This window comes from Periophthalmus magnuspinnatus, chromosome 19, assembly GCF_009829125.3.
Source record: "Periophthalmus magnuspinnatus isolate fPerMag1 chromosome 19, fPerMag1.2.pri, whole genome shotgun sequence".
Taxonomy (NCBI): domain Eukaryota; kingdom Metazoa; phylum Chordata; class Actinopteri; order Gobiiformes; family Gobiidae; genus Periophthalmus; species Periophthalmus magnuspinnatus.
In genome coordinates this window covers 12281025-12295499 of record NC_047144.1, presented here as the reverse complement: position 1 = coordinate 12295499, position 14475 = coordinate 12281025, and the positions used below count along the sequence as shown (strand labels likewise).

Below are 14475 nucleotides of genomic sequence, written 5' to 3'. Positions count from 1 at the left end.
ATGGTTTGACTGCGCATGTGCGAAACGTCAGTGTATTTTTTTTCTGACGCAGCTGACGATGTAAACAAGAAAAGACGGTCGAGGGCAAAAGGGATCAAAGATACCAGTGTCACCACCAATGATAGCTGTAAAATTCCCATAAAGCTTGAGATGGGGCTCCCTGTTACTATTAAAGTCAATTTCAGGGGGAATGTAAAGCGTTTTTTGGCTCAAGATCTGGATAAATTGGAGTGGGAATCGGTGGAAACCTGGGTAAGCTAAAAGCGTGTTGGCTAAACGCTGGCGCAGTTTGGCGAAAAGCAGGCCCAGACACGGCCTAGACTCGTAAACAAAAGACGATCTGAACACCCCTCGATATCGTTTCAAAGTGGGTATTCAGATCAGTCTTTAAAGGTAACAAAAGGTCTTCGATAAACGGGCTAACAAATCCAGTGTAGCCATTTTGCAACATTTCACCCATACGTAAGCTCTATCGGAGAGATCAGCGAATACGTCTGTAGATAGGAATTTGGGTGCCACTATTTCAAAACATTGTTATACAAAGGCGAAATCTAATGATATTATTTCATTTCAGATTAAGGCGTCATTTGGGATCAACCATTTTCAAGTGAAATATTTTGATGAGGACAACGAAGAGGTAAGAATAATGTATTGCTTTCAGAAGTACAATTTATGTTTACACAAGGACTTTGTCAGATTTTGTTTAATGAGTGATTCATATAATTTCACAAAGGCTATAGCAAATAGTAACCACCAATACATTCCTTATTTATGAAAACAGACACATTTGAAATGATATTATTTCTACTACAGTCAGTAATAACATTGCTATCAGGGTAGGAGTTCATTTGAATTTCATTTACCAATATATTTGCATTTTGTCTCCTTTTCAGATCTGTATAAATACCCAAGGTAAGAAACTTTAGCTTTAAACATGTCAGGTGATGTTGTAGATAAAATAATAAAGTGAAATTATACAAAGATGTATATATTTTCCATACTTCTGCAATATTCGATAAACAATACTTTTGTATATGCCACTGTAACATGTAACTTTAGAAGAGATTGATGATCACTTGTTTGTTCACATTATACTGTTTATTTATAGATGAATATGAAGAAGCTATTAAGGTAAATCACTTTAATGTCACTTTCACTTTTACCTTTTTGAGCTACACCGTCTCATTGTAGCTTGTGTCATGCAGAGTGCAGAGAAGCAGGGGAACCAGTTGCACATGAACGTGTACAAGATGAAGGGACAGGCATGTGGACCATTGAAGACGGAGGTGAAGGAACTTAAAGGGGACCTCCGACCTGCTCCTCCATATCCTTCCAGGGTCAAGACTGTGGACAAAGGCACTCAAGTCACACCAGAGAAAGAGGCTGTAAGCAGTCTTTTACTTTAGTTTTAGTGTAATTTTAGTGGGTATTGAACTGGGAATCGTTTTTACTTTGTTTCAGGCTGCAGTGAAAGACAGCAAGGCAAACAAACCAGAAGATGAGCCCCCTCCTGTATGGTTTAGATCTTATATGGAGAAGGCAAGTTTCATGTCAACAAACATATAAAAAGTATTGTTTTTCAAATGATATAATAAGTAATGGTTTTCAAATGATTCATTTGATTTTTGTTTTACAGTTTAAAGATGAAGTGGTTAAGGAAGTGGTGGAGAGAATGTGTAGTGATTTCTCTGGTCAGTGCTGCACCCACAAGTCTTCAGACAGAGGCCTTGAGGTCAACGGTGCGAGTGGTGGTGCTCCTCCAGGCCCCAGCACAGGCCCATCCACCTCAAATGAGTCCCTGGGTTACACCCCAAACTGCAGCAGCTGCAACAAACTCACCTCCGACGGGGCGTACAAATGCAGGTAAGTACTTTCATCATAACATTGTCCTTGTCACTAATCTGTAGTGTTTAACGCTCTGTTAATGACCTCATCTCCAGTGTATGTCCATCCTGCATCCTGTGTGAGATGTGCAGACATAGCCATGACCCCAGCCACAACCTCATAAGAACGAAGACACCTCTTTCAATCCCTGAGCATGGGCCGTCTGGAGAATTAAGGTAGAGACTAATGGAAATAATCATTCTGTCAACCAATATTCCTTTTTGCTATTGGTAGATTTGATACTTCTATATTTATTGATTGTGTTAATGTCTTTTTTCTGGGTCAAATATCTGTCCATAGTGAACAAATAGGTCTTCCTGATAACATTTCAAACCAGGTTCCCAAGGCGAGGAGACAGGACAGTGCGCAAGGCCGAGCGACAGCGCCTCAAAGCAGAAAGGAGGCAGCTCAGAGCTGAAGTGAAGGAGATCAAGAAGAAGCTGCGCCTGGAGAAGAGAGGACTGCAGTGGAGTGGGCCCTCTACCTCAGCCCGAGCCAACCTGACAAACGTGGCATCCGCCTCCACCCAGGCTCCTGCCGCGCCCCCCAGCGTCGCCACGGAGACAGCCTCAGGTCCAGGCCCCGCCCAAGGCCCCATCTCTGCCCTGGGCTCAGACCCCCAGACCTCCAGTCCAGAGTAAGCGCCAACTTGGAAGGGGCGTCCTTCAATGCTGGGTACCTAAACCCAGCATGGATGCAAAATCTTTTTTTCCCAAGAAAATCAAAAATATGCCATCTTTGTAATCTAGTCTGTATGAGTGTTTCGCTGGCTGATCTGGGGTGGTGGAAATGTTGGAACTACCTCAATGTGAAAACTGCTGCTGCTGCTTCATAGATTTTCTAAGAAAAATGCTTTTGAGCTGCAAAAAATCTGGGGTCCTGCTTTTTTGATTCATAGAGAACAAAAGAGATGGGTATTTAAAGAAACCAGGGCTATTTTCAACAATGCTCTGTACACTTGAAACTAGGGGTCCTGGGGTCTCGCACACGTCCTTGGTGCCCACAATGGCTGCCTTGTTTCTGGATGAAAATCTGCCTGACGGCACCCGTCTGGAGCCTGGTACCAAGTTCATCAAATACTGGAAGATGAAGAACTCGGGCACAATCGGCTGGACCTCAGAGACTAAGGTACCTCCACCGCCGAGAGGACAGACCCACTCTCTCTGTGCCCTGCTTCACTCTGCGCCCCTCAACTCATTCCCTACTTTTAACAAGTGCAGCTAATACTGAGCTAAGACCCTTTACCCCTCCTACCCTGTGTGAGTTTTTTACTTTCCCTTAAAGTAACGTCTTTTTATTATTTGGATGTCTGACATTAAGTTTGATTGTCTTCTCTTTGTGTCTGAGCTTTCATCCCTTAAACCTTTGGCTCTTTCTTTTTAGTTGCATGCTCCTGTCTTGGTTCCTTTTCGCATGTGTATTCCTATTTTGTGTTTTGTGTATGTGTGGGTGCACACAGCTAGTGTTCATGTGGGGCAACCTTGGCCTGGCGTCAGAGGAGAAGAGGGAGGTGCCAGTGCCCTTACTGCTGCCCGGACAAGTGGGTGTGGTCAGTGTGGCGTTTGTGGCTCCTGTGATGGAGGGCACCTACACGTCCCACTGGCGGCTCGCCCACTGCGGCTGCCAGTTCGGCCCACGCGTCTGGTGCAGCATCGTGGTCGACCCCGGCAACAGTCGCAGTGACCCTGCTCTTCAAAAGAAAACACTGGCAAGTTTACATTACCCCTAATTGTTTGTGTGATTATTATGACAGAATTAATATGTGATGTTTCACCTCAGAAAGATGACTTTAAGTGTGTGGAAAAGGAGAAGGATGTAAGGCCAAAAGACACTGGTCCAGTCCTGGCTATGGACATCAGCCATGACGACTTGTACTTCCCTTCAGTGGACCTGCTCACTGCCCAGGTGCACTGCCACACTGCTTTAAAACAGCAGTCAAAGTTTTGCCAGTTTAGTCCTAATGTGTTTATTGTGTTTTTAGGATTTACTCTCATTTGAGTTGCTTGATATAAATATAGTTCAAGAGTTGGAAAAAGTGCCCAACAATACTCCTGTTGGTAAGCTAACAAATATTACATACATTTACATGTTCTATAAATTGCACTGAAGAAGATACAGTTTAATCCTGTTATTTCTGCTCCTTCAGACTTGACTCCTTGCATCTCCCCTTTGCCACATGATGTACCTGTGCTGGAAAAGGCCACAACTTCACAAATAAAATCAGAAACTAAAGAGGATATCGAGATTACAGGAGTCAGAAAGCTTTTTGGTAAGATTAATGATGAATCCTAGGCACCTAAACTTTGATGATTGTTATAAATATTTTACCTCTACATTCTTTCCTAAGGGGCAAAGCCAAAGCCTCATAGAGAGATGCTGGAGTCTGTGACACAGGAAGAGGAGAGAGAAGAGGAAATCAGCGGCGCTCAGTTTTTGTGTGAAACTATTATTCGTTCACTCACATTGGACGAACCACCCGACCATAGACCAATGCGCAGGATTCTGCACAGCAGCCACAAACCACAATGTAATGCAAAACTATTGGCTATCTCTTTATAATAACTTCATATTAATTAGCCTTAAAGAAGCATGAAAGAAGACATAACCTAGGATATTAATTAAGCAGTTACTAATTTTTAACCCTAACTCCTAGATTAAACCAGACCTATTATGCAAAATGGACTTTTCAGAGCCTTTAATCATGTTATAGCTTTGTCACCTTCTCATTTACCCTGTCACTGTTGTTTTTTTGAGTGATTCGTGCATGATTGAGCAGTGTTTAATCATTTATTTTCAAGACGCCATATTACTGATCAATCCCTGTTTTTGCCACGACTGGCATACGCCCACTGCTCTGTACGTACTTTGTTCTTCAATTTTATTTTCTTAATTGATGAGACACATAGAATTTAGCAGTGTTGCAAAGTAATTTTGGGACAAATGAAAAAAAATCTGTTTCTCGTTAGTATGATTTGCGGCTATCCATAGGAGAGGGTGACAGCTCCATGACTTTTTGTTGTAATCACATTTACAGCGAAGTTAGCTCCCATTGGGTGCTGCAGGTTTTTAACGTGGAAATCAGCGGACTGGACTCTTTTAATAAGTTGTTTTAGATCAATGTTTAGATCGATGTTTTAGGTTTAAAATGTGCAAATTATAACATAATGATTCAGGGGTGTCACAGATTATAACTACAGAGCAGACACAAGCACAATAAGTCTTCTTTAAGTAGTTACTAAGCATGAATCATTCTTCATATACTATTATTCGTGCAGTATTAAGGCTAATTAAGGTAGTTATTATAAAGTGGTACCAAATAACTTGCCCATTCCATAAAGCTCCAGATACTTTTCTAATCGTCTAATGTTGATGCGTTCATTTCAGTGGTTTCCCGAGGTCCTAGCATTTGCCTTGACAGAAATACAGATGTTGAAATGACAACTAAAGAAATGAACCCTGCAAGAGTTGAAAGTCTAGCTCCACTCCCAAATATATCTGTCACGCAAGATGAGGACACTACTACAGGTATATTTAAAAAAAAAACAAATCATAAGCCTGTTTTATTGTGTTATGTTAGTGCCTTTTGGTGGGACTTGTATGCAGCTCTCCTGTTGGAACCAGAAAAAGAAAACACTACGTTGCGCGATGACAAAGACGATGAAGCTGTTGTTTTGAATGGCACTGAAGCGAATGAAGATGAGAAGGAGGAACAGGCAAATAGGGCTGAAGACTGGGACGAGGTAAGCTACTTTGACATTATTTCAACAAAAAGTACCACAGATGTTTATATAGTAAGTCATCTTGAATGTTTGTGTCTCTGTGAGAATTAATAAATAAATAATTTTTAAAGGTGTACAATATCCAAATCACCGTCTGTATATCAGAACCTTTTAGTAGACATTTCATACCTGATTGGCCTATATATTATTGAAACCTAATGCTGCCCTTATATATTTCTTGAACTATAAACCTAATAATATAGTTCATATATTCATTAAGACTACCAGTACCAGGTTCTCTGTCAATGTTTATGCTGGGACTGTCTACACACTCTATAGCGCTTTCTTAATCACCAGGTAAAGTTGGTGTTGATTCGTTTTTATATAACTGTAGTATTGTAACTTTATATATATATATATATTTTCACACTTGTCATGGTTTGGTTTTGACCCCACTTTGGTCCTAATATATACTTTGTTTGGTTCTGTTGCAGTCCAGATATAGTTCTAGGTTTAGTCCCAGTTTTGATGTCATAGTTGTCTTGTTTTATCAGTAGTGAGTTGTGAGTAGTGATCTTATAGTGAGATTATTTTATAGTTCCGTTGCTAAAGCTGGAACTAGAAAGTCACGCTATCTTATCCATAGTTTATTTGCTTTGGTAATAGCTTTATTGACAAAGTTCCTCTTTCACAGGTCAGCAGCCAGACCTCCTCAGTCTCCTCCTGTGAGGACTACATCATCGTTCTCCCCGACTGCTTTGACACCAGTCGCCCTCTGGGACAGTCCATGTACAGCTCTGCTCTGTCCCAGCCTGACACAACTACAACCCCCAATGACACTGCAGCCAATGACACTGCAGCTAGCGAGACCGCAGCCAATCTGGACTTCGAACAGGACAAGGATAAAGAAGAGCCCGCCTCCAAACTGAGCAGGGCGGCGTCACTGACAGAGAGGGTGGAGCCAGAGGACAGCGGGACAGAAGCTGAAGTGTCCCCCTTGTCCTGCCCCCCCGTCCAAAGCACCGTAAACCAGATGCTGTGCGCCTCCCAAACCCTGGATGCGGTCACTCTCACGCCTGAAGTGGTCCCGCCTCCGGCACGCGTGGACCCCGTGCTCCCCCCGCCCACCCTGTACTCGCCAAGGTCAGCTCCTCATTCAGCTGCACATTGGTTACTCTAATTTAAATTTCAAAATGTAGTAGACAAATGAAACTAAAGTAGGCATATTGCACACTTTGATGTGTATGTATGAGTTTGTAGTATGTGTTCTGATTCATGTTTGAGTAATCCTGTATTGCTGTGCATTCAAGGCTTGACTGCTTAGAAAATTCCTGTTTTAAACTACCACCTATCTCCACCCATAACCCTCCACCCATAACCCTGTACCTACTTGCAATTCTTTGAAAAAAATAAAATCCAACTGATTCTAGGTCATGGTTTAAAATGCTGTGCAGCTGTTTTTAAATTATATCACAATAAATCATTATATTTTTAACAGGAAGTTATTGGTTTTAGAAAGGTGGAAGATGTGGAGCTCACTTTGTCATATTTGTGAACATAACTTCTGTATTTGAATTACACAATGCAAACAAATGATTTCCTTTCTTTCCTTAATAGCAATAGCATTTAATATTTCATGTATTGATTTGGCAAAAGTGAATCCTGTTTGTTACACCTTTGTGTGATCTGACATTGAATGTACTGAGACTATGCACTTCTGATGGTTTTATCCACAGATAAGAAGCTAGACTCAAGTCTCTGTGTTGAATAATAAGAGTTTTGGATAGAAAGACTAATGAGACCTGCCAGTACTAAACGCAACACTCCCATTCAAGGATACTTTTAAATACATTGAGGGCATCTGGTATAATTCTGTCAAATAATATTCAAATGTAGTGAAAGCCATGAACCGAAACGACCTGAGTCAAAGGCTCATTCATGTGCCGAATCCCGGCATTTTTCAACTTTTAAGTTCTTTTACACTTTTATATCTTTTGGTAATTCTTCTGAGTGTTTATTTATTCACTCCACATTAATTGTCATCAAATCTGCTCTTATATTGTGTTAAATGTGTGTGTTTTTAGGTCAGAGGCACTGTATTTAGCTGAGGACCCCAGTCCACCAGCGTGTGAGCCATATGAACCTCAACCAAGAGTTCACCTCAATGGTAAATCATTTAAATAAGCATCGCGTAGCCTTTTGTTTTGTTTTTTTGTCATTATTTTTCGTGTCCAAACTAAACTGTTTGATTATGTAATTTGATTAAAACTTCAAAAGACTATATTGTTTTTAGTGTCTTGACAAAACTTGGTAAAACATTGTGAACTATTTTGATAAAGAGTTATTCTTGTTTTGGAATCTTTAGTTTCATCTGGTTTGTCGAGATCAGCTGGCTCCGCTTCCAGTGCCTTTGAGACGTACAACCCCAGACCCAGCAATGCACTGCAGCCAAGGTACAGCAAAGGAGATATTTGCATCGTCCATTTGCCTGATAGGATGACAAGTGCTTTTTGTCGTGTGGTTTGTGATTTGGTTGGTAGTTTGGTTTTCACATGTTATGTAGAGCTTCAACTAATTAATTAAGAAGTCAAATAGTCGGCAATTATTTTTTCAAATTAAGTTGACTAATCCCACAATTATTCTATTATTGAGTCTTTTCACCAGATTGAGGAAGAACTGTAGCAAAGAGTCATTTTCATAAAAAAAACCCTCTATAACTAAGTTTGTTGTTGCTGTTTTGTGATAAGCAATCTTTTTTTAGTGTTTCTATAGTTCAAATGATACGTATGAATTAAATGATTCAGTGATTATTTAAAAAAAAAATGTAATGACTAATCCAGATAAGCGGAAGGAAGGATGGATGGAAGTATAATGTGGTTAGTTGCAGCGCTGTGGCTGTTGTGACACTAGAGCCTCTTCACTATGACTAATCATAATTGGGGATCTAAATTCTATATATTGATGAATTAAATGTTATGTGTGATTTGTGTATTCTGATGTATGGGAAAATAATCATATTTATCAATGTCTTTTTTGTTTTTACAGTAGGGGTCAAGGTGGCATCACAGAGGGCCTGGTAAAGGGTGCTCTATCTGTGGCAGCTTCTGCTTATAAAGCTCTGTTCACTGGACCAAACTGCACCATACAGGTAAAACAACACATGGGTCAAACACCGCATGGGTCAAACACCACATGGGTCAAACACCACATGGGTCAAACACCATACGGGTCAAACACCACATGGGTCAAACACCACATGGGTCAAACACCACATGGGTCAAACACCATACGGGTCAAACACCACATGGGTCAAACACCACATGGGTCAAACACCACATGGGTCAAACACCATACAGGTAAAACACCACATGGGTCAAACACCACATGGGTCAAACACCACATGGGTCAAACACCATACAGGTCAAACACCACATGGGTCAAACACCACATGGGTCAAATACCACATGGGTCAAACACCACATGGGTCAAACACCATACAGGTCAAACACCACATGGGTCAAACACCATACAGGTAAAACACCATACAGGTAAAACACCACATGGGTCAAACACCACATGGGTCAAACACCACATGGGTCAAACACCATACAGGTAAAACACCACATGGGTCAAACACCACATGGGTCAAACACCATACAGGTCAAACACCACATGGGTCAAACACCACATGGGTCAAACACCACATGGGTCAAACACCACATGGGTCAAACACCACATGGGTCAAACACCATACAGGTCAAACACCACATGGGTCAAACACCACATGGGTCAAACACCATACAGGTAAAACACCACATGGGTCAAACACCATACAGGTAAAACACCACATGGGTCAAACACCACATGGGTCAAACACCACATGGGTCAAACACCATACAGGTCAAACACCACATGGGTCAAACACCATACAGGTCAAACACCACATGGGTCAAACACCACATGGGTCAAACACCATACAGGTAAAACACCACATGGGTCAAACACCATACAGGTCAAACACCACATGGGTCAAACACCACATGGGTCAAACACCATACAGGTAAAACACCACATGGGTCAAACACCATACAGGTAAAACACCACATGGGTCAAACACCATACAGGTAAAACACCACATGGGTCAAACACCATACAGGTCACACAGGTCAAACAGCATACGGGTACAACACAGAACTAAAGCATGACACACTAAGCTATGTGTGTCAAATGCAGAGGATAAAGTGTATCTTAACCTCAAGTTCATAGTCGATTAAAAACATTTGAAAATGGCTGCAAAATAAACCAGTGATATTTCTGTAGGTCTTTTTTTAGTCAATTCAGGACTTGAGCTAAGACATTTACCGGAACATGCCGAACATTTCTCATTGGCATAATATGACTATGTGACTGTGGGGGAAAAAAAAAAAAAATTATTATGATTGTTTTTGGTCAATATCCCCCACCTCTGTGTAATAGTTGAAGTCACTGCTAGACATTTGGCTATTAATTATATCTAATATGGGAACTGACGCATTTTAAACTCTGACTCACTGCTCTATCACCCACTGTCACTGTTGATAAAAATATGTTTAGCTTTTTACGTCAAACCAGTTCGCACCTAATCATTCATCTCACCTTTGTACCACACATCCTCTTTATATTTAAATTTTAATTTCATTTTTAGCGCGGCATCGACCCCGCCATGAGACAGGACCCCTCGATGATGGCCATGCTGCTGGAAATGGGATTTAGAGACCACCGTTTAAACCAGCGCTTGTTGAGGAAGCACGGATACAGTCTGCTACATACGGTCAACGAACTGGTTCAAATGGCCGAAGAAAGCCAAAACGAAGCAGGAGACACCCACCAATAAGAGACAAGCTTGGGTTTTAAAATCTAAAAAGAAAATATAAAATTGTATCTTTTGAAAAAATTGTGGAAAGGAATATTTAGAAATTATTCTGCCTATTTTGAGGCTTGGGTTTTGTTTTAACACCAGTCAGGCATAACATTATAACCACAGATAAGGGACGTTAAACCTGGGACTTAAACCTTGGAAATCAAGCTGTTAGATAGTGGGATAGGTGACAAGTTAACATTTTTTCATTCAAATCAAGAGCCAGAATAATGCTGGATTATATATTTCTGGTTTATTTTTTGTAGAACACAGTTAAAATGTATTAAGGGGGTCAAAGGGACAAATAACGGTGTATTATTGTTTGGTGATGGATGTGGGTAGAGTCTTCCATGCTTCTGATATAATGTTATGACAGTATTTAACCGATATCGTTAAATACTGAAGTGGAGGGCAGATACGAACTCTGTGCCACCTTTAACTTGTCTATTGCAGATGTTTTGATCTGGTTTATGGCCAATATCCATAATTACTGGGTCTATTCACAAATAAAACTAGCACAGTGTCAAAATCAGATAAAAATTATGGCTTCACTCTGGCTTCAAAATGTAAGAGTATTATTCAATCAAACTTTGGACAGTAGCTCAGTTGGTAGAGCGTGTCCACGGATCTGACCGTTGGCGGTTCGATTCCCGCTCTCAACATAAACATCATTGGTAAAGCGATCAGATCCACTTTTTGGTGCGATTCCAGCTTCCACACATGAATACTGTTGTTGTGTTTTTGGGCAAGACAGTTAACCCACCTCGCCCCCATTGTTTGCGTACACTGGTGTATAAATGTGTGTGTGAATGGGTGAGAGGTTCCTTTGAGTGCCTTGAAAGTGGAAAAGCGCAACCATTGCCCACAGAAATATTTCTCCCTGCCCTCCATTTTAGATCATGACATTATCAAAAGAAGAGAAAGAAAACGTGGTTATAATATTCTGCCTGATTGGTGTGTGTTCTGTTGTTTTAGGCTGGCTTAGTTTTAAAAATGAAGGAATATAAATATGGCACAGATATAACAAATAATAGATTAGTTTTGAAAAAGTTAAGAATTATTATATCCCTAAAGAAGCACTAAAGATGAGTTAACATGGTGGATTTAGCTTTTGCCATATTCCTGGTTTACTTGGATAAAGAGCTTTATATATACAATGGTGTGGTGGAGAGAAACTGAACTGTGTATAAGCTTCTTCATAGTGTTTGTATGGCTTGTAGCTGCTTCTTGGTCTGGTAAAACGCTGTCATTTTCAGGAGCATAGCTAGTTAATTAAGATGATAATTACTGAATGTTATACAAAGTTATACATGTGGATGCTACTGGGGCAAGTTTAATTTCAGAGTCAGCAGTGCAGTAAAAAAGGTGCAGTACGTATCATTTCTGGTAGAGAGTCCACCACCTGTTTGTCTCCATGGAGATGTTATCGTTTTGCCTGGAATGTTTCGCAGTATGGCATTAAACTTGACTTTATCTATAAAAAACTTACCTTAACCTACAAACAAACGCGCAGAAAACTCCACTGGTCCAAGTTATTCAGCTTCCTGTGATGAAGAAGATATTTTTGTTTAAAATTGTTTATTGCTATGGCATTGGCCCTAATTTTTCATCATTCTAAAACCCGTTGATAGGTCAGATCTGCGGAGAGGAGGGCCACACGCGCAGTAAGGTTTATGAGCAATAAAAACACCTGTAATGGAAGAAATGGAAGATGAATATTTTGAATGCTGTACTGTCAAACATTCCAAGAAAAGCAATAACATCTCCGTGGAAACAAGCAGCTGGCGGACCGTCCACTAGAAAAGTTCCGCAGTGCACCTTTTAAGATAATTCTTAAACATTGTAGTGAAATTCTGCCTAAACAATGCAATCTTTTTTCCTGTATCAAGAGTACTGTTAATATTATGATGTTGACATGTGGAATGTATTCAGAAACAGTTCAAATGAATCACTGTTAAGACACATTATAGGTTTTCTACCGCTTTCTGCACGAGCCATGACAGGTAGAGGCTATAGACGTGTTCTTGTGAATTTTAGCGACATCATAGTGGATCAATGTTATGCTTTGTGTCATTTGGGGCTACACTCTTTTCTGCTATGTCATATCTTTCCAATACAAATCAAGTGAACGCGGATCTTAAAATATTATCATCACATTCCTCAAACATAAGGAACCAAAGGCCAGTTTCACCATGTTTTAGATCTGTCTGTAACTTCAAAGATAAACTTAAGACATTTTGGATGGTTTTATTAAAGGAGAAGGTGAGGACAAAATCTAGTATTTATGGGTGCAAAGAAATTTATCAAGTTTTTATGTTTAAATCAAGTTAAGTTAAATCTTTTTTTTTTTGCCTTGTGTAACTTTTTGGGTGGAGGTTATATCCTGTGTTTCTCCATGGATGCATGTAACTGGAATGTTTCACAGTATGGCATTAAATATATCTATACAAGCAGAGAAGCGTGTCCTGACACAGCTGACCAAGTTACAGGTCAGATCCGTGAAGAGGCGACCCCACTTGCAGTAAGAATGGTACTTTTTGAGCAATAAAAAATATTGAATAAAGATAAGATGGAAAGCAAGATAAGTTTAATGCCATATTGTGGAACATTTCAGATGATTGTGCACCCTTAATCAGGAGCAGGTGTAATTTTAAATAGTTTAGTAGTATGTTGCAGATAAATCAAAAAATTTACAGGTGAAACTACGCCTAATTACTTTTTCTCGTAATGCCTTTAACAGTTTACTGCGTTCAACGACCATTTGTATAAGTTACTTTCCTTTTATGTTTGTGTGGTTTAATTCATAGTGATGGACTCTTTTTCATATTTTATTTTTCGTTCTTCACGTTTAAATATCTTCTCTGAAAAATATTTCTGAATAGTAGATACATTGTACGCGTGTCGCCTTCTACAGATGTAAACATGAAAACCATTTTGCTGTTTAAGAAATGGCCAATAAACTCTTTGCACATCAGTTACTTAAGTCTGTATCCACTTCTCTGTGTGCACTCCTTATGTAAATGTGCCTAGAAACAGTACAGAGGTTAGAAGACTGGCTACACCGCATTTTATGAACTTGCTCTGAACTACATTTCTCATTGTTGTGTCTTGAACAACTCTTACGTAAGATGTTCTTGTGGTTATGGGTTCAATGCTCTCAGGCTAACTTGTCAGGCCATGGGTTTCAGAACGATGAAAAGTAGCACTGTTGCCATATCAAAACAAAATATTATATGTTCTGAATGGGCAAAAGTCCTGAAACCCATGAACTGGCACCATCTAAAAAAACATGCATTTGTTAAGTGAATAGTTTAATCTGAATTTCTCATAACAAATTCTCCACTAAAGCCAAACGTACTTTTGCCAATCTGACCATGTGATTATGTAGTTTTTCAAGTGGAAGTTCTGGCACTTTCTTGCATCCAGCCCAAGATGCTCCACAGACTAGCATCAAACATCCGCCTCCATGACCACAGGCAGCTGACGCCACCAGGACGAGTTACATATCAGATCTTGGGAGAGGCAAGCTTGCTCTCAGTCACAGCGCATGTTTATTTAGCCTAGAGGAAGGTCACATTCTGCTGTGCTGTTCCTCTGACTATAATATTTCACAAGCACAGTATGATATAAAATGTACTGATCTCCATGGAGAATGTACCAACACATAGTTACGTCACACCATTAACTTAAAATGGTGCTTTCCAGTTAGTATCAGTGGTGTTTAATCAACTAGACAATAGTAACTGAATGTTATACATGTGGATGCCACTGGGGAAGTTGAATTTCAGAGTCAGCAGTGCAGTAAAAAGGTGCATTATGTAACATTGAGACCTGTTTGTCTCCATGGTGATGCAGTTTGGTATTAAACTTGGCTTTATCCATAGAAATCTTACTTTTACCTGCAAACAAACACGCAGAAGACTCACTAGTCCAAGTTATTCAGCTTTCTGTGATAGAAAACATTTTTTACCATTC

At 40.0% G+C, this 14475-nt stretch overlaps 1 protein-coding gene across 1 annotated transcript; it reads left to right on the top strand.

Annotated features, from left to right (window-relative positions):
* The first annotated feature begins 41 nt into the window (after nt 1-41).
* Nucleotides 42-13476, top strand: nbr1a (NBR1 autophagy cargo receptor a). Its single transcript, XM_055229395.1, has 22 exons — nt 42-252; nt 575-637; nt 894-912; nt 1109-1131; nt 1206-1385; nt 1462-1539; nt 1637-1863; nt 1941-2060; nt 2222-2521; nt 2853-3012; nt 3344-3596; nt 3668-3789; nt 3866-3941; nt 4031-4153; nt 4232-4411; nt 5269-5409; nt 5488-5624; nt 6298-6746; nt 7688-7770; nt 7969-8056; nt 8649-8751; nt 10288-13476. Exons 1-22 carry the CDS (start codon nt 151-153, stop codon nt 10474-10476), a joined length of 3216 nt encoding a protein of 1071 aa, XP_055085370.1. The 5' UTR covers nt 42-150; the 3' UTR covers nt 10477-13476.
* Nucleotides 13477-14475: the final 999 nt, after the last annotated feature.

Bases quoted from the DNA above. Each gene is read 5' to 3' on its own strand.
- nbr1a (XM_055229395.1), top strand. From the start codon at position 151: ATGGGGCTCCCTGTTACTATTAAAGTCAATTTCAGGGGGAATGTAAAG. The intron at 1,864-1,940 runs GTAAGTACTTTC...CCTCATCTCCAG, and splicing joins GACGGGGCGTACAAATGCAG to TGTATGTCCATCCTGCATCC. The intron at 2,522-2,852 runs GTAAGCGCCAAC...ACTTGAAACTAG, and splicing joins CCCCAGACCTCCAGTCCAGA to GGGTCCTGGGGTCTCGCACA.